This window comes from Melospiza melodia, chromosome 5 (assembly GCF_035770615.1).
Source record: "Melospiza melodia melodia isolate bMelMel2 chromosome 5, bMelMel2.pri, whole genome shotgun sequence".
Classification (NCBI taxonomy): domain Eukaryota; kingdom Metazoa; phylum Chordata; class Aves; order Passeriformes; family Passerellidae; genus Melospiza; species Melospiza melodia.
This window is the reverse complement of record NC_086198.1, coordinates 71363863-71384678: the sequence shown is the minus strand read 5'-3', so window position 1 is coordinate 71384678 and position 20816 is coordinate 71363863. Positions and strand designations below refer to the sequence as shown.

At 41.9% G+C, this 20816-nt stretch overlaps 1 protein-coding gene across 2 annotated transcripts in view; it reads left to right on the top strand.

The window, feature by feature from the left end:
- The first annotated feature begins 17521 nt into the window (after nucleotides 1–17521).
- Nucleotides 17522–20816, top strand: part of GABRB1 (gamma-aminobutyric acid type A receptor subunit beta1) — a 111740-nt gene continuing 108445 nt past the window's right edge. For both annotated transcript variants that reach the window (XR_010027843.1, XM_063157340.1), the window contains exons 1-2: nucleotides 17522–17615; nucleotides 17691–17758. Coding sequence is in view for 1 of the 2 variants with exons in the window: in XM_063157340.1 (XP_063013410.1) it covers nucleotides 17543–17615; nucleotides 17691–17758 (141 nt within the window). In the remaining variant the exon portion in view is untranslated. The remainder of the gene's footprint in view (nucleotides 17616–17690; nucleotides 17759–20816) is intronic.

The window sequence follows — 20816 nt, the reverse complement described above, 5'->3', positions numbered from 1 at the left end:
CTCTCTCGGGGCAACAGGCGCCGGGCCCGCCGCTCCCCCCGCGCCCGCCCCCGCCCCGCCCCGCCCGCGGCCCCGCGCTCCGCCCCGCGCTCCCCTCGCGGCCCGGCCGGCGGCCGCCGCTGCCTCGGGCGGCGCTGCGGGGGTGCGGGGGCGCGTGACGGCGCGGGAACGGCGGCCGGGGGCGTCGCGGGGGTGCCCGCGCTGGCGGAGCCCCCGCTCGTCCCGATCGCCTCTGCTCCCCGCCAGGGGAACAAACCCGAGAGCGGGCGGGGGAGAATGATTCCCCAGCGAGGAGGGCTTGGGGGCAGGAGGGTCTCTCCGCTCCGGCGGGAGAGGAGCTGGCAGGAGAGAGGTAGGAAGAGGAGGTGAAGGAAAGCTTTGACTTCAAGGTTAAAACAGAGCGCGCCCAAAACAGATGGAAGCGAGTGGGTTATCCCAGGTTTCTAAAAGCAAAAAAAGCCAGAATAAGGGAATCGTTTCACATTATATCTGATGATTTTTTTCTTTTTTCTTTTCTTATCATTCCTATAATTAGGAAACATGATTTGGTGACCCAAAAAAATTCCATTATGCAAGGTCCAAGGGATTCTGAAGAATTACAGTAAAATCCACTCAGAAGTGTTGTTAGTCTGTCACAAGCTATTGGGATGGTTGGGTGGAGGGGGAAGAGTGGGGGAAAGGAAGAGAATGGGGTGTGTTCCACACGCAGTAAGTATTGGCAATAAAAAAACTTGTTCTTCTGATCAAGTGTGCTGCGGAGACAATCTTTGAGGTTTGAAAATCAGTGTGCATGTCAATTTTAATGAGGGTGGTGAAATTCATCATGCACATAGGGCAGGTATTGTAATTGACCCAATGACTACATGTCTTTTACTCTCAATGCCGACCGTGAAATGTCTTTCTTCATTACTTACTACAGTATCTTTTAGCACTGAAATGCCTGATCATCTTCAAAACCACAGTACATTTGAAATCTTCCTGATTGTACTTCAGAGCTTGCTCCAGCTAGGGTCCCCTTTGCTGATTCGCTTGAAAAACAATTAAAGCTGTGCTTGAAATCCATTTAGCCTGCTGACGCTGTTTATCTTTCAAAAACTCTGTCTAGGCAGTCAGTTCTGCTTCCAATTTTAAAAGCCCTATTCAGGCCTCTGCAGATTACTAGTCTGCTTCCTGAGATTTTGACAAGGATGCTCATCTCCTGACTGCTTTACAGGATTCTGATCTGACTGCCTTAGTGGAATGACAAATGTGCTGCCAAAACGTCACCGAGGGGCCGCCTGCCTATGGATGGCGTACACGCCCTGTGCAGTATTTACAAACCTGGACAGCACAGACGGTGCGATGTCACACCAAGGTCACTTCAGCTCTTTTGATGAGGCTCTGTTTAACTCCACACACAGGTGAAAACCAGCACAACAGAGAGAGTCCACTGCTCTGTCTCCGTTATCAATCTGATCAGGAGCAACAGAAGGATGGATGAACAGCTCTTCAGAAGTCTAATTTCACCAGAGTCAGATAAATTTCTCTGGGTTAATCAGCCACTTGGGATCTTCTGTAAAGTGTTGTGATTTGTTTCTCTGGATCAACCTTCTGCTCTAGCATGGTCTATGCCAGGGGGATACTGAGAACTCACCTCCAGTAAAGAGAGTGTCAAGTTTTTCTCCCTTGAAATAAAAAGTAGACCCTTATTGCAGAATATTGAAAATATTTCCTACTGAGATTATCTTATATACATCAGTTAAATTTTGCTGACAGAAGTGAAACTCAAAAAATGAAAGTCAGGGCAATAGAGGGTAATTGAGAACTGGGCAGAATCCTGCTGGTTAGTCACAAACTTGGAGCAAAACATGGCTCTACGGCACTGTCACTTACTGCAGCTGCTGAGGAAGACAACGAACACCCAGGCAGAGCTGGGACACCCTTGGGTTTAGATTGTTTTAATACCTTCTGGATATGTGTAGACACCTGGGTGAGCTGAAATAGAAAATCTAGTGGTATTCACCAGTAATGATCTCACCACATGAACGTTGTGAGAAATGCTATCACAGAACCCTCTAAAGCCATGCCTGGAGTCAGTAGTTCTGCTACAGCTAGAAATCAAAGAAATTCTCCCTTTCATCAATTCTAGGAACTGAGCTGGTCTTTGAATGATTTCCAAGTTCTTCAGAACAAAGAACAACATTATTGATACTTTTTGTCTCTTCAGTACAGGTACTTCAGTGAGGTAACTGAAGTAACATTCAGTAAAAGTAACATCAGGTTACAAGATTTGTGGACATACCATGCAAGGGCAAGAAATACTCATGGCTTCTAAAAGGATGCTCATGTTGTTTTTTCTAAGAAAATGTAGACATAGTGCCCTCCTGTCATACCAAGCCTGCTTTGGGTTGTATTGATGCAGTATCTGGGTGCCACAGGACTGCATTTACTCCCAACAGGTGCTCAAACTAATGAAAATTCACTTTGTATAAATTCACTTTGTATAAATTTAGAAAATTAATTCTAAAACATCTCAAATTCATGAGTTGTTATAATCTCCCTTAAATCCAGCAATGATTATCAAGAAATCCATCAGATTAATACCAAAACCAGAATGTTGTCCTTGATATCTGAAAAACTGAATCATTTGTAGATTAATGAAGCATTTACAAAACTAGACTTGAAAGAAAAAGGAACTTAAAGCAGTTCAAAATAACAGTAAACATTCCTGTAAGCCACATATAGCCCCTCTGAGTGTTTATTACTTCTGATGTATGCATTGCCCTGGTAAATTTCAATGTTTTCTCAATTACAATTTAAGAGCTATTCTGGGGGTTTTTTTGGTAATGTATTTGTAGCATAAACACACAGAAACTCCAGAGGTTCTTCTTCGTCACCAGCAGATGTATGCTGTTTTGAAAAGTACTGCTTCAAATGGTCTTTGATCTCTTCACAGAGTATCTGGGTTATATCATCTCTCTAAAATAACTTGATGACTCCAAGAAGGATTTAGTGGTCACAGGCTGGATTGATGGTCCCCAAAATTGTTTGCTGAATTCAGCATTTTCCCAGCTTCTCCAGCTTTTACCATCAATTCTTCCAAGATTTCTCTGAAGAAATCTCACCCATCGGGGACTATTGTAAGAAGGGGACTATTTTTGCCAGGCTCCATATGCTCAGAAAGCACTTGAATTTTTTAAATAGAATTTTTTTTTCTGTCCCTCTACTGATGTATCCTACTAATGATTTTTGATGAAGCAGACATTCTGGCCAAGCCTCAAAAGAAGGTTTATCCAGAGCTATGGATCTTAAGTACAGCTTAATAATTTTTTTATTTGTTACAACACAGAGAAGCAGGTTTTCTTATCACCCTTCCCATTTCTACTTTGCCATCAGATTAAGTGGAAATAAAAAGGAAGTCAGTTATTTTCTTGTGTTAATCATTATCTAACCTTTACAGTGTTTGTACTTTTTGGTTTTGCTGCTTTTCCCCCCCTTTGTAAACCATAGGCTCTATCAACACTACAGGTTATATAGGCAAATCACAGGTTCCATTCTTTCCCCCAGCAGATTTAATTATTCAGCTGATTTTTTTACCTGATTCAGTTTTGGCATCAAATCCATGAAGACAGACAAGCTAGGATTTAAAAGGCCGTGAAAATCTTTAATGCTCAGCTATATGTTGCATAGTTAAAAACCTGTAACTCTTAGAAAAGAGAAGATAAAACTGGGATCACTGCCAAGTATTTCAATGTTTCTTTATCTAAATAGGTAAGTCATTGATTTCTTGGATTTTTTAGTTTCTATCCATATCAGTAGAGTTTCTTACAATCTTGAACCAACAACTTGTCTTCACATATATCCTTTTTAAAAAATCAGGGGTTGAGGATGTATTCTTTGGAAAATGCATACCCTCAATCCCTTTTTTGGCAAATGACCAAGAAAATATACGGATACATTTACTGTACAAACTAAAGGGTCTTTCATTCCCTTCTTCTCCAACATCCACACTGATTACAGAGATCATGGAAACCTGCATGCCTTAGCTTTATCAAAACTTTGATCTGGAGTTCAGGGAAAGTCTGTACTACCTGTTCAGGGAAGAGTTTTCAATCAGGGAGGATACCAGGATATTGTGGGCCTTGACCACACCTCTAGTGATGTGCTTATGGTTAAGGAATATAGATTTTGGGTCTATTGATTGAAACCTAAGTTCTGCTCTGGGAACACTAAGATAATAAGCTCTTTCTGGGTCTTCTTCCCGTTCCAGCTTCCCCATAGTTCCCTTTCCCGATGTAGTTCTCAAAATTTTTTTTCCAGGTTCCTATTTCAGTATCTGATCACAAAGTTTTTACCTACGCACTTGCCTCTCTAAAGAACTTACAGTCTAGATAAACAAGACTAAGTAAGGACTAGATACAAGAAAGTTCTGTTATTTCTGTTTCTCTGGGAATAGAGACACAAAAAGTGGCAATGCAACACAATGCATGAAATGTAACAGCTTCCAATATAAGAAATTTGCAGCAGAACATGAGCTTAATTCCAGTTTGCTGTGTCCCAGGTCATTTTTCTAGTCACATCCTCACCTGTCTTTTCAGAGCACAGCATAAGCTCTGTGTAAAATTGAACCTCCAGCTGGCCCAGCTTTGCTTCACTTCCATGGCCAGAACTCCTACGAAACTGCAGGAGCTGATGCCGACATGCATTTAGCTGTGTATTTTTTCCTCTGACATATGGTATTTACAAGACTGCTCTACAGTACCATGGTTATTTTAACACATATGTCCTTGATTGCTTGGAATAAGACTAGAAAATCCTTTGAGTACCAAATATAAATATATATATATATACACACACATGTATATATTGCTATTACTGATTGCAATAAGATTTATATGGATTATAGTGATTGACACATGGATGTTTAAGGAGGTAAACTGTGAGCTTTATATTTAAGGGGACCTCTCAGTGTTTGTGGAAGCATTTACTGCAGGAACTGCAATCTGGGGCAAAAAAGTGTTGTCACCAAGAAAGCACTAGAGGATTCATGTGCCTTCATGTCTTCTTTCTCATCTGACCCCAATACTTTCCTGGCACACACACTCATATAATTTGACACATCACTGACCCATGTCACATCTGCAGCCAGGGCCATCAGGACAAGTTGTAGTCATGTCCTCATTGGCAAAGTGGGAAATCGAAGAGATCTCCTGATTTCTGTCTCTAAAATGGGCATCTCCAGAAAAAGAAGATAAGAAAACCCTCTTCATGCAGGGGGAAATGCAGATGTTCCTAAAAGCAATACAAATGTGTCTCTCTTTCAATGAGGTGAAGGATATGGCAGCCAAGGTTGTGGGGAGGAACCTGGGAAGACACTGCCCTGTATCTTGCCTTTCCCTGTCAGGGCTCCCACATTTAATACAAAGTGTGTCAAAAATTTTTGGTTGCCACGAGCAACAGTTGCACACTTCCTGCATCACTCAGAAGCGACAGGCAGGGCAGAGAGGGGCAGGCGGCTGAGGAGGGGAAGTCTGTGGGGGCTGCCGTAGCTCAGATGGAGAGGGGAGGAAGGCTGGATGCTCCCAATTGCAGTCTCCTTCAGATTCCTGCTTTCAGGCTGAGCCTGCTGCTCTGCCTATTGGTTTTAAGACAGCTGCATCCTGCTGCTGGCAACTGCTCCCAGAAGGAACAAGAGAGAAGATGCACCAAAAAACTGCTTTCTTGGAAGGCTTCATTGTTCCCAGTCATTACATGTCTACTAATCCCAGAAGTTTATGAGTCATGGGCAGATACCTGGGGAGTGACTTAAATATTCCATGGAAGCCACAGTGAAGCCATTGGCAACAGCTCTAGTGATTTTCTCCCTGCCTTCCTGGTGCCTGGCTTGCACCAGAGGAGGAGGAGCCTCATTTTTCTTTAAAAGGAGGAAAGGAAAGGTTGCAAAGTCTCTGGATTGTATAGTGCCAGGAAAAACCTGAAAATTTGACCTGGATGGTTTACAAGTACTGCATAAAGAACCCAAAATCCTGCAGGCAGGTAAGTAAAACTGAGACTTCTCATGAGCCCTGTGGGGCTGACTTCTGGTTCTCTAAGGTCTGGGGCTAGCAGTGCTTAAGAGGCCCTGTTGATGCTGCTCTTCCCTCATGTTGCCATGCTGGGGGGTTGGTGAGCTGTGCTCAACACAACCTCTTCACTGACAATGGTGTTCAGCTAAGAACTTCGCTGTGGTTTGGTTCATTTCTCAATACTGCTCCCTTTGCTGACATCAAGCACGCACACTTACAGACTTTCCTTTCTATCTTGAAAGAGGCACGCCCTTCATAACATTTGGAGAAATATAATGGCAGCAGAAGACACAAGGAATACACTCACTTAAAGGTGTTCTGCATCTACTTTCTCACAAGAGATAGCTCATATAGTGATACACCAAATATAGTCAAACCTTCCTTATAATAAGAACATTTTTGTACTAAATAATAATATCAGCATTTGTGCATTAGGTAGAGAATATTCCCTTTCACATATTTTAGTATAAAAGCAAACAGAATGATTGGGGGGATAATACAAATAGAACTGCCAAGCAGACTGGCGCAGAGGTAAGCAGCTGAACAAATTGGTGTTTAGACCTGTAAGTTCTGCTAGTAAAAGCAAAATTTGCCACTGTGGCAAAACACTAAAGCTACAAAAGACACTCAACTAGTCTGCTCTTCATTACCATCTGGTGGTTGTTGCATGGAGTGGCATTATTCCCATCTCAACGTTACTGAGGAAAAATTTCATATCCTCAGAAAGAAAAGGAAAGTAGCAGCAGTGGGCAGCACAAGGCAGGTGGTTTTGTTTTATAGGCATCAATAAAAAGGCATCAAGCAAAGAAAACAGTGAAATGATAAGCAGGTAGAAAAGAGAAAAAATTAAGTACTTCTTTCAAGTATTTTGAGGTATACCTTAGTATCATTTGCAAGGAGCTGAGAACTGCTTGGGATGCACAGTGTGCTGTTCCCTCCTGCTGACAGCAGTGGCTGCTAAGACCATTTGACAAGATAAGATATTTGTTAGCTGCTTTCCATAACTAGTTCCCAGATCTTCACTACTCTCCCAGAGAGGCATTTTACAGTGGTAGCCTAGCAGGAGGCCATGTCCTCAGTGGCAAGCAAGAGGGATCTAATCCCATTCTACAGCAACATGGGGAGCTAGCTCACCTCTTGCACGGTGAATAGTCTCTCTCTGTATAGTCTCTGTATATCCACTGTATAGTCTCTACCCCTTCCCCTTCCCACACAAAGGGAAATTGCAGTGTAATTCAGCTTGGAAGTGACTTTTAGAAGTCATTGGTCCAAACTTCTCAAAGCACAGCCAGCCTTGTGGTAAGCCCAAGTAGGTCCAGGGCCTCTGAGGAGTTCCTCACCCTTTTCAATCTTCCTGGATTATTTCTTATCCTTGGAGTATTTCTTATGAAGGGAGGGTACTTCTTTCACTCCTATACAGAGTGAAAGAAGTACAATAATTGACAAAGTGCAACACTCTTTTGCTTTCACCCAAGAGTATGAATCAACAGGTAATTGATATGCAGTGACAAGTCCACTCTAAATAGTTTACAACAGTACCAATATGAACTCCTGGACACAGTCACAGAGTGTGCTAGTTTGTGCACACCATGGGGTGGATCCAGTCCGGCTGCAGTATTTCATGTCTTAAGTACTAGATTGAATTTTTCAAGAATGGCATGAAAAACAACCATTATTACAATTATAAAATTCACAGGGCACAATGCACTTAAAAACAGAAATATTATGATACCTTGGATCCTTTCTCAGCTCTGCCATTGAATTCTGTAGCCTTGGATAAGTCATTTAGGCCAAATCTTCTAACAAGGGTAGTTCAGTCTGCATGCATCAATTTATACATAAGACTGACACAGACCTTGTGGAGGTGAATACCCAAATCTGCATTTAAAATTTTCATCCCCACACCTCCATGTCTGAATTTCCTGTTCTTCAAAATTTAGAAAAGCCTTCTATATTTGTAGGGATATTTGAAGGCATTAATTAGTTCAAATGCACACAGGGATTTTAAAATGTTTAGAAATACTAAGTATTATTACCAAATAGGTCAGTATTTAACCAATGCCCATGTCCTTAGTAGTTTAGACATTTTGTCAACTTCGAGTCTTATTTCAGATGTTTAATACCTAATCAGCTTTCTAAATATTTCTCTGCTGGACACAGATATGAGAGTACATGAGATTAACACTCTCTGAGAAAAACCCTGTCTTTGTGAACAGTCCTTCACCATCACCTCTTAGCCCACTCAGACATGACAAATGAAGACTTCCACTTCTAATGGTGAAAATGATTGGGTGGAAAATCCAAGGGACAAAAAGGAAGCTGAATATTTAACAGAGAAAAATACACAATTCCAGGAGGCAGAATTCACAGGATGAATGTTTTTTAGAGGATGGATAAGGTGCTCTTGCTGCCTTATTAACCCAAAGCTATATGTGATCTTTTCTTTACCCAAGAAGTAAAAACCTTCCTTGACTTATGTATGGTTTATATACTAGGGTCGTTTAGGACCTGCTCCAAAACTCACTGAAGTAAACAAAAACCACCTATGTGGCTGATTCTGGATCAGAACAAGATACCATTTTTCATTCTGAGTTCCTTATTTATTATAGTGTTGGAATTTTCTCTATATTTAAAATAATTTTTTTTCTTATAGCTTCATAATTTCAGTTTAATCCCCTTATACAAATTTTATAATTCTTCAGTTCCCTTTCTGACTACAGGCAGGCAACATTTTGCTTTCTCAAGGGGTGGTGAAAAGGAATTTGACTTGTCTGCCACTCACATGGCCTAGCACCTCTCACTAAAACACATTTTGCACATTTTCTGAAATTAAAACCTTGATAATGTCCTGAGCTGAAGTAAAAATTAAGCTTTAATATACCAGGTGAAGGGAGAGAAACACTCTGAATCAAAGAACAAGCCACGTAAGGAGACACCGAGACAATGGAAGACACAACAAAGAAGTTGAGAATAAGAGAAGTCAAATCATGCGAAAGATTGCTAAACCAACCCTTACAGTAGGAAAAGATGAGAGAAAAAGGTTTCCAAATCATTAATATATTAATATTTGTTCTTTTGGCCTCTTCTGCACACAAAACTAAATCTTCTTTCAACCTCTATTCAATCCTGTCCCAAAACGGTACTGAAAACTGTCTGAAGCTAATACTGACATCACACAAATGCTTGATGCTGCTCAAGAGAAGCTCAAGGGAACAAGGGGATGCTCCTGCATCCCTTATCTCACCTTTTACTGCTTCCTGAGCTTTAACACGCTGCTCATTGCTCCAAAAGAGAAGACACGATGGTTTCACCCTCTGAGCTGGGCTTGAAGGCAGCCATAAAAAGTTCAGTCTTTTCCAAAATGTATGAGCAGTGAATAAAGCAACACTCCATGCTGTTGAACCATTCCTCCTGAACATCTCTTCTAAGAGAAGTTATCCATGGGAGCATCCTTGTGTCCCTGTGCCTGCCACTGCAGTGGGAAGAGATACAAATGGGGGTTAGAAAACCACTAAAGCATCCCAGTTCTGTGATCTGGCTGAGGAACATCTTTGCCAATTCTCTGTCTCTGTGTTCAATTTCTTTTTTTCTTTGAATTCTTAACTTTGCACTTATTTTAGCCTTTATTTTAAGGTTCTTTTTTAACTAGCTAAAAGCAGCTAAATGACAGGGCACAATCCATTTCTCAGTATATGGACTGCTTCCAGTGACTGCTGCCAGCCCACACAACATACATAAATCATGGATTTTAGACCTGAACCCCTACATCACTTAAAGAGAGAAGTAAAATTACTTGTTGTCTTACACTTCCCTGATGACAAAGTGACTCCCAGCAGAAGAGATTCACACGTGCTCTTTATTTCAGCAAGCCAGAAGCATCTGTCTCACTCTTCAAATGTGCTCCTAAGACAAGAAAGGAGTGTGCAAGCAGCTGGTGTGTAGGACTATTGCATTTGTTGAAGTCATGCCCACTTTGTTTTCTCCTAGCGTAGGTATGACTGTGCATGGTGGTACCTAATGCTGTCATTTTCATGGCTCTAAGTTGACAACAGAATTCCAAGGGAATTTGCCATCATCGAAGAAAGCAGCTTGCAAGTTTTCAGTCTGGCAGGTTTTATTGTTATATTTTGCTTTTTCCATAAAACTCACTCTTAAATGTGAGAGGTGTCATATTTGTAAACATATTCTTGAAATACAATGCAAATTTGTCTTATTGTCACCTCCATCTTTGGAAGCAGCAGACAACCTTGATCATGAGTGGAAATATAAAATGCCTACCTTTCATGAGGCAGATGCAACAGCAAGATAAAGAACTGCTTCTATTTCTGATGCCCATTCTTGGCTCTGTTCAAGCTTTTCCTTTTTAGGGTTTTAACATACATTTATTAAATATATATAATTCACAACCTACATATTGTTAAAAAACAGGTACTATAAAATCTCGATCAAAGTGTTTCCTTTCTTACTGAATTTGGCTCTTTGAGGAGTATGTGATTTGGAGTCTGGGTCTTCAGTGCACTAAGATTAATTTTGGGTAGATTTGATTTTAAAACTGGAAGTGGTGGCCAATAGAAAAGACCTGTGTTCAGCACCAGTTTTCATCACAAATCAGATTTAAGTCAAACCCCAAAATTTCTAATGTAAAACTAGCTTGAGGAACAACTAGCCAGGATCTTCAACCTTCTCAGCAATATAATACACCAAATAAGGAGAGGCTACGGGAGATTGAAAAGGAACTGGAACTACCATTTCTATGGAAGAATTATAAACCAGAAGTAGAGGCAGAAAGCAATGTTACCACCCTTTAAGTCCACAAAATACTTGGAACTAGAAGGGGAAGCTGAGTAGCCTACCTCCTGCTCAACTGCAGAGCCAAGCTCACTTTCTTCTCTGAGATGCATTAACCTCAAAGATAGACCAGGTTGCTTAGGAGTATTTTTTAATTCAAAACTTCTTGAGAGTATATAATGCAAAAATTTATATTTTCTCAAAGAAAATTTCATTTTGATCCAGTTTTTACTTGGTTCTTTCTGAGAAAGCAACTCTCTGAGCTACACAGTTATGGAACATATCTCCAGAGAAATTGCATATGTGACTAAATTCAGCCATTCTATCCCCTTATTGCTAGAAGAAAACAAGCTAGGCTCTTATTTACATGACTCACATTCACAAGTGTTTGTAGTGAGTGCATCACATCACTGAAATGGGAGAAAGAGACACATTGCATTCTAGTGGCTCTGTGTGGTAAAATGCTTGTGAGTATGAGAATACTATTCATAACCTGATAATTTTAATAAGGATTTGCAGTGAGCTGCTTCAGGAAACAATGGAAAGGCAAATCTGGGTTAAATTAATCCATTTATCAGAAAAATAATTTTTGAGCCATTCAACTAACAGTGCTTTGTTTCTTATGCCAAAAAAAAAAAAAAAAGGCAAAAAATAGCCTTTACAAATGAAGACAGGAGCTGGCCTAAAAAACATAGAAGCAAAGTTCTCAATCCTGCAAATGTAAAAGCACCTTGCCACAGTATGCATCAGCCTCTTAAAACCAAGGGAGCTGCTTGTAATCAAAATGTGTACATATGCTCAGTTTCTCCAGTTTAAAACATCAGCTGTTTACTCTTTCTGTCCTGCTTCTGACATACTCCACTACTGTAAAAACTCAAATTTAGGAGCTGTATAAAAGGAAGTATCTGAAGTACCTTTAAAGAAAAATCAAAATAATCTTTCATATTTCTCTGTTTTGTAAATACCTCCTTAAAACCAGCTTCTGCAGTGCGGCCATCAACTGCCTTCCTTTTTCCAACAACACTTCAGATGACTGGCTCCTTGTAGTTAATATGTCCATACAAACTATACAAATGCATGCAGACTAACTGCTGCCTTCACCTTCTTCATGTCTGTCTGAACACTTGTGTCTTGTCTAGCCTTATTTACCCTGAATGGTTTGTTCTCTGAAACTAAAATTGTCTTTTTGTATAATCTCTATAGCAACTGGCACAAAGACCTTACTCTTTAGCCCCTACTACTTCTCTTGAGCCAGAATCAGAGGCTGAAGGAGCTTCTGAATCTTTCACAGCTGGGATGAAGGACTTTGAAGCAAGGTTGTTTCCCATAGGTGGTGAGGAGGGAGGGCAAAGAAAATGTGCTGCTCTACGGTTTTCTGTCATTAGGGGTGCAGTACTGGGCATGCACATCTTGAGAGGAAACAAATTCTCTAAGGTAAGAATGGATGTTGAATGGTGGTCTAGACAAAAAGCTGGGAAATCTAAAAAGGGATTTCAAATGAGTAGTACATATGTTTAGCTGACGTGATTAAAAGACTCACTAAATTATCCTGGCTATAATTATTACAGGACAAAATCCTATAACTAATATACTCTCATTTTGAATATTAAAAGTGAGTAACTGATTCACACTTTTGATATTTACTATTAATTCCTTAAAATAACTCTCCTAAGCATTTTACAATCCTTTAAAACAAAGTAGAATGTGCACTGTAGAAAGACCTTAATTGATCTTTACAGGGTATAAAGAGAGGGATGAAAATAGAGCACAAAGAGGAACCTTTTTCTTTCCTGAGATAAGAGTGAGGGCTTGCTGAGAGACCCAAAGGAAAGGGAGATAGGTGTGAGGGTGAGGTGATCTCCTCAGTGTGCAGCAGTACCACACTGCCTACAGATCCCAGGATAAAGCACGAGTTCAGCATGGCACTCCTCAGCTCTTGTCGATCGCTTGCACAGCTTTGCTGCTGCACTGAAATCCCCAAGGCACACTAAAAGTACTTCCAGCTTGCAGTTTTCTGTCATTTGAGAAGATGGCTCACAAGCTCTACTTGACTTGAGGGATTGCTGTAGGTACCAAACAACAATAGCACTATCACTAAGCAGATTAAATAAGTGACCTATTTCATTACCTGCCTCTTTATGTATAAATATGAACAAGATTTGTTTTTTACCTGCCCAGGTAGTCATTTCACAATTTCAAGGTTTCACTTCATAGTCTTCAAACCCAACCATTCATCTTAATTGTTAAAAAAATTGATCTAAATTTTTGAATTTATATAATTTATATAATTACTGCAAAATGTCGCCTGCTCAGTGCCAATTAAAAAAAAATGTGTACCCATGCTAATTCTCATTTTTCTTTCAACTGTGTATGTAGTATGAAAAATCCACACAGCAGTTCCAATTGGGCACATCTAGGAGTATCCAGTGTCTGCAAGTCCCTATTTGCACTTTCTCAAAACCTGTCAATATCACAATTACCATTTTCAGTTACCACCTCCCCATACAAAGTCTACACTATGAGGGACACAGCTCCCCATTTGTTTTGAGCAGAAGCACAGAGACACCTTTTTTCATTCTACTTTTAAGAAGGCACAAAATATCAGTAGAGAGAGAGATTGCATAGTCATAATGTTTACATTTTCTCCCTTTATTTCTTTGAAACTTGTGGTCTTCCCAAACCCAGACACCTGCCTACAGAGCTTATCTAGTGGGACACTGAAAGAATCTCCAAATTTCCGTCTTTTTCAGTGATCTTGCTTTTTTTTTTTTTTTTTTTTTTTAATTAGCCAGCATTATCTGAGCAGGGTATTATCTTTGTATGATGTGCACTTTCTGGTGCCAAATTAAAATGAGCAGTGCAAAAAAGGTATTTAGTAAAGTGGAAACATCAATTTGTGTAAGAAAAAAGATATCATCCTGAAAGATTAAACATAATGAAGGTAAAAAATGAACATGCATTTGGCCCAGGATAGTTTCTGCATCATGCTTTATGATAATATTATTTGTCTTGCTTCTAGTAAGTACTTGACATGCCTTAGAATATGAAAAAAAGGTCATGGTTAATATGATAAAACTAGTGGAGTTCAATTGGTTTAGTTTATTATTGCTTACACATGTTGAACAAATATGAAATTATTCCCTGCCCAAAAGGTCTGCCTTGTCTAACAAAGACCAGAAAATATATTTTTAAAATCCTATGTACAAGTTGTATTTCTATCTCATAGACCCTGTACATACTAATCCCAGACTAGAAATGATTGGGAAAGAAACTTGGCACTATCATTAGCAAGGATTTCAAGGTTTTGAGCAACAGTATGAGGAAATAATAAAAGACCATAGGAGCAGAAATTGAAGCCACCACAGGTGTTTGAAAACCAAACTGGGCTTGGTACAATGGGGTTACAGCTCCCATAGGCTGTGAGCTGACTGCATGCCACCTCAGCACGCTGCTGGGGTCACTAAGCAGCACACATGGGTCAGGGTGGTAGCTCTGCCATGGGAGCTCAATTCACTGACAGAGTGGACAGGAAAGGTAATAGCAATAGAAATATTTAATTATTTCTGTAAAGGTAGAAATTTCCATGCAGAGGACATGCACTTCTCTTGGTATAGCACCTGTGTTATATCCAGTCTTATTTAAAAACCACAGATTTATAACTCATATTTCAGAGGTGAGAGAACTAAAAATATTGAAAACTAGTGCCAAAACTCTCCAGATTAAGCTCCTAGAATTTTGGACACTAAGCAGCCTGATTTCCAAAACTGCAAATTAGCCACCTACTTAGTTGCCTATATTCTGGGGCGCTCAGCAAATTCCAAGATGCCCAAAAGCCATGTGTAGTACCCACCAGGCTTCACTCAGCCTCGCTGTTTGAGCAAACCCCGTTGGAGTGGATGGAAAGAAGCAGCTGCCATTTGAAGCACAAGTCAAAAACTGATCACCAGATGTCTCATCACCTGTATAATCTTTTAGAAAACATTTGTAAACAATAGCCATGATATTTGAGTGTTAGCCCCTTCCCCATAGTCATTCATTTTGTATGTCTTTGCTCTTGGCACAAGGTGTTGTTAAGGAGATTCTGAAGCAAGAATTATGTCACATGGAATGTTTTATCAAAATTCTTCCACATTGGTGGCCTGGAAAAGCATACTATATTCTCCTAGAAAGAGATGATCTGCAAAGAGAGCAGAACTTCCAAATTCTTAATTAATTGACTACTTCAGCTAGCAACACATGTGAGAGTGGAAGTCCTGCTGATAATGTATCTTTTTAGTCCTGAAAACAATGGAAAACAGGTCTGACACATGTTTCCATCATCCTCCCCATAGGGAAAGAGAAATCCTTCTCACCCCCTCTGCTCTGGCAGCGTAATGCCCTGCAGCTCCTCCTTTGTACAGTTTTTTAAAAAACCATATAAATCTCCTTGTTCCCAAGCCCCCAGTAGTGAGGGATCTGTTCAGCATTGTCTCTCCACTGCAGGATATTTGCAGTTGTTTCAAAAACCAAGTTTAGAGCCCAGATGTCCCCAGTAATCAAGCTGTACAAAATGGAGTTAAATTTCAACAGTTTGGGTCTCATTTTTGGGATGTTCAGTGAATGAAGTTTGAGGCTGGTCTCCAGAAGCCAATACAGCTTGGTTGGGAGAGCTCTCAGAGGAGCCAGCTTGCCAATAAGAACATCCTCATCCCTCCTGGAAGTACATTTGCTGGGCTGAGGCATCCCTGATTGCAGGAGACTTGCAGGACAGGCTTTGCTCATGTCTTCTCAGACCAGATGGTAAGATCAGAAATTCACCTAAAACAGTTCAACCACTAACGTGCATTCAGTCCAGGGCCCAGACTACAGCTCATCTGAACTAAAGCTGCCCTGAAATGTGCAGTAGATTAAGAATTCTAATAGAATAAACCTCTGCACTTATGCCTTAAGACAGATTTTGGCAAGCCATGGAGAGCAGTGGTCTCCATTAAATACAAGCATAATTAACTTTATGGCTTATGACAAAGCTAAATGTAATGCTGCATACCATCAAGAAGTAAAATATATAGCTGTATGGTAAATCCTAATTCAGAAGAACCAGGTAACTTTATGATGGCTGTATGGGATACAATTCTAATTAAAGATACTATTTGGCTAACTGGCAGACAGCTATAGTTAGGATTTCTTTTTTTTTAAGCACCCTACACAAGCCACACCAATTATAATTTAACAAAACTCTTTCAAACAGCAATCCTAAAGTACTCTCAAGTTGAGCTGGAGGTCACATTTTTCAGCAGCTAATTACTGAACTAGGAGGAAAAGAAAGAAATATAGAACTCCTAAAAGAAAATCGAAAATATTTATTATATACTGTTACAAAGAACTGATAAAATAATTATTTTCATAAATTTGTACACTTGTGGTTGGAGAAGGCAGATGTGAGATTAAGGACTCCCATAGTAATCTATCAGGAAGCATGTTGGGCTCCTTCTCCAAAAGGGACCAATTTTCATAGAAAAATGCATTGTTCAAAAATTTGATCCAAAAGCTGCTCAAAACTATTGCTAGAATGTGTGTCACAAACTATATCAATATTCCAGCATTTTTCAAATATCGTGGCGTATTTTAGCTACAAGAAACATCACCAAGTCTGCCGTTTCTCAGAAACAAGTCTGCATGACGCTGTAGCAGACTCAGAAGCATCCAATACGTATCCCAAGGGCACCGCACGCAGGACTGTGAAGCGCACAGAGGAGATGGGCTGAACCTGAAAGGGATAAATGTTAATTCTGCTGCGCTACGGTGCAGTGAAAGCGAGCGGCACCGGCAAAGTCATGAACTATGCACAGGGCTCCGATCAGTCACTGTGTAACGATGCACAAGAAAGGTCAGGTTACTTTAGAGCATCCATTCCGAGAGTCTTAAAAAAGAAGTTGTAACGCAAGATCAGTTACATTGGTTAAAACACTGGAACTCCAGATCAGTTTCCCGGGGCACCGCGGGTACCGCTGCGGGAGCGCCGAGCGCTCCGCTGCCCTCAAGCCTCCGCCGCTCGGCAAAAGGCGACCTGCAGCGAAACGTGCCATTGCTGTCCGAATGGCCGTGCCCCTTTCACTTCGCGGCTAACATTACATCGAGGGGAATTTTCACCCCGAAGCGCCCTCAACAATCATTCACTGTCTCTTGACGGGAAGCCGGCGCTCCAGCGAGGGGGATTGCGCCCGGCGGTGGCAGCCCCTTCCCCTCGGCAGTTCGGGGGTTAGGGTCCCGCTGTGTCCCTCCAGCCGCGGGGCCCCGCCGCCCTCACGGCTGCCGCGGTACCTGTTGCGGCGCCGCGCCCTCGGGCCCCGCTCCCTCAGCAGCCCGCGGCGGGCGCGGCCCGGCCGGGCCCGGGCGGCCGGGGCGGGCAGAGGGGCACGCCGGGGCCGCGGCGCTCCGCTCCGCGCATGCGTCCCGCTCTCGGGAATTGGCTCTCCCCGCCGGTCCGCACCAAGTTCCAGTCCGCGGCTCGTCCCCCGTGAGGCGGCGGCCGGGATGGGGACGGCTGCGAGGCGGGCCGGCCCGCGGGCGCTGCTGCTGCCGCTGGCGCTGGCCGTGGCGTGCGCGGCGCGCAGGTGAGCGCCGCCGGGCTGCGGACGGACGGAGGCAGGGAGACAGGCGGGCGCGGGGCTGCCCGGCCGCCTCCTTAACCCGCTTGTGCTTCTTCCCGCAGCGCCGACGGGCCCAGCAACATGTCCTACGTGAAGGAGACTGTGGACAGGCTGCTCCAAGGCTACGACATCCGCCTCCGCCCGGACTTCGGAGGTGAGGCGCCCGCGGCCCCCGACCCGCGCCCCGGTCCCCCAGGTGCGCTAACGCCGCCTCCCGCTCCCCCCGCAGGTCCGCCCGTGGATGTGGGCATGCGGATAGAGATCGCCAGCATCGACGTGGTCTCGGAAGTCAACATGGTGAGTGACCCTCGGGCCGGAGCCCACGGCGCCCTGCGATGCGAGCGGCCGGGAGCCCGGCTGCGCGGGGATGCGCGTACCGAGCCACTGCGATTGCCACAAAATAAGCGAGCACGTCGCAGTTGCTAGGAAAAGTTATTTGCGTTTTTGGGATGATGTTGGCATGCCTGTGGTGGCACCTCAGAAGAGCTCCCTGTCCCGGTCAGAATACCAGCTGCAGGTTTGAGGTTCTGCGTCCCTCTTGCCCTGGTTTGCCCTTTGCGTAGTCAGCAGCTGCCGTCGGAAATGCTGGAGTTTCTTGAACTGTAGCAGCAGATGGCCAGATGTGCGTGTTTTCATGTTAAATTATTCAAAGAGTTAGACAGTTCACTTTGCATGCTAGTAGCCTCGCGTAAAAGGTGCAAAGAGAAAATAAGGACTTCTAGAAAATGCTCTCTTTCTTGTAGAAGGGGAAAAAATAACAACACTGCAGAATAAGGATGCTTCCTGCTATCAGAATTAGAAGTCTCGTAGCTACAGGTGTGAAACATACTGCGTTTGATTTCAGTTCTCCTGCAGGAAGGAATGCTAATAGGCAAGCAGGTTTAAAGAGCAAAAATGTGACTTTAGTGCCAGCCTCCTTTGACAGCCTTTTCCCAGAAGAAGACAATGAATCAGTTGCAAGTTTGAACGTTGTACAAAATCATGTTGAATTAGTCAGCATCATGGGCATTTTGCTCTCACTCTCTTTTCTTGTGTTTGATCTCACTTGAAAATCTCAGTTGCTTTCTGTACATAAGGGAACACCTACTTAGTTAAAAGAAGATTATAAACCTTACATTTCCATCCTGATCAGCTGTTTATTTCACTGGGTAATATTTGCCTGTTAGAAGTAATTTACCCAAAGGTGGGGATTTTTTCCTTGGTGTATTAGTTAATAGCTGCCATGCAAACAATCTTTTCATTGATTTTTTTTGTTTTACTTTCATGCTTAGTTTTTTTTTCTGTTGCTTGTTATATGTATCACAGGTTCTGTTTGTGTGCTGCTGTTTTATTTGCTTATGAATATGCGTGGTAGAGTGGGGAGGAAACAAAATTTGTCATGTTGTGTATAGCATACCAAGGTCTGCAGACAAAGACAGCATTTTGCAAGTTTCAACTCCTGGTCTTCCTGTTCCTGTATTGTACTTTCAGGGAGGAGCATGGTGCAGACCACACAAATAAGGCAGAGGAAACAGAACACAGATCTTATCAAAATAGTCAAAGAACAAATCTATTCCAACTCCAAGCTATTTCTGTGACACTGTAGTGGGATTGCTGCTTTCACATCTGGAAAAAGCCAAACGGAGCAAAGCACAAAAACACCTGTTGTGAAAAGTCCAAAACTTATTTTATAAAGTCTCAACACCTGAAATACTGTTAATCTGTAGGGGGTGGGTGTGACAGTTTCCAGTGGCAATCTCACAGGGATTGTCACCAGCTCACAGCACTTCTTAGTTGCCTCCTGTACTATCAAAGCTTCCTCTCCATTCCAGCACTTGAAAATCCTCTGGGAAAGAGAAGTTATATGCTAAATGAAGTTTTTATATAATCTCTGTGTGTAGGGGGCAGCTTGACTAAAACTGGTCAAAAAGTAATAAAATGTTTTCATTTCATAAAATGCCGCATCTCACAGTGGAAGGAAGCAACTGGTCCCAGCTGTAGCTGTAGCCATTCCTGAATGAAAATATGGAGACTCCATTCTGAATCAGTTTAAAAGGGCTTTGATATCACAAGTGCTACCTGTACATACCCATATCTGGTGTTCTGTGTTGCAAGGTCTTTATGGTGTTGCTAGAGATTGTCTGCCTAGTTTTGGACAGTGATCAGTAATTTCATCCATCATTGCAAAAACAAGGTTGTTGATATCTTGGCATAAGAAGAAAAGGTTTTTTACCTAGTAAAATAATGCTTTCTTCTGGTACTTTTTTTTATTTCTGAGAAATCATAGCCTTGAGATGCTTAATGTTGCAGTCACATGTAAGTCATTAATCTTCTTTTACTTTAAACTCAGTCTTATAGATTTTTAAAAATTTATTTAGTAAAAACTACGGTTCTATGGCTTCAGAGCCAGAAATGTTTTTCAGAAGATTTAAGTTTATAGTGTCCTCTGGCAATAGGGCAGTTTTGTTGCTGAAGGCATAGGAGTAAGGAGGGCAATACATCATGTGAGGTCCTCCTGACAAGAGAGTCTGGTTGGATCCACCAGAGTTCAATCAGTCTCACCCTAGCAGTATTGGAGGGAATTGTCTTATCCCTTGGCTTTGCTCAGGAACATGAAAACTTATGTCTAGAGTGATAGAGGCACACATTTCCAGTCATGGTGCCCACAGAGTTATTTTGTGTTCCAGTCTCAATGCATAAATAAGAGTAAATATTGTATATAGAGAGAGAGAGGGAGAGAGAGAGAAGAGGTGCTCTCCTTTGGTGTGTTGGGTGGGACATGGTCATGTAGACTGTCTGCCATGTCAATGGGGTGATTTGTATGTCCAAGTAGATCCAGTCCTTGGGTAAAAGGTTGAGATATAGGCAATAGAATTATTTTGAATTCTGCAAGCACCAATAGTAGTTGTCTGTTCTAGCAGCTTGGCTGGTTGAAGTGGCTTGTTCTAATCTGTGAGACTGTTGTAAAATTACTCAGTTAATGAAGCAAGACTTGCACAGTCTTGAAGTCAACTGTTCTAGTTTTTCTCCCTTACTACTCAGTCCTCATCTCCTCAGCTCATTAAATAGCATTATTTTATACCTGCTTGGTAGTTCAATAATACTGTGGTGAGCTGCCATACCAGCTTTTACAGAAAGATTATTTGAAATGCTCATTCTTACGACTCTCCCATTTGACATCAGATATGTTGTCTTATGTTGATTTTTGCAGGTAATAATCTGAAGAGCTTGTCATACAACAAACAAGCAGGAGAAGTAGAATGTAAAATTCCTAGTTACCATTGCCTGTTTCTAACCATGCTTCCTCCCTAATGTACCATGAGATAAGTTTTAGTTCAGTTTTCCATCTGATTTTCACAGCCTTGCTGTGGTAAGT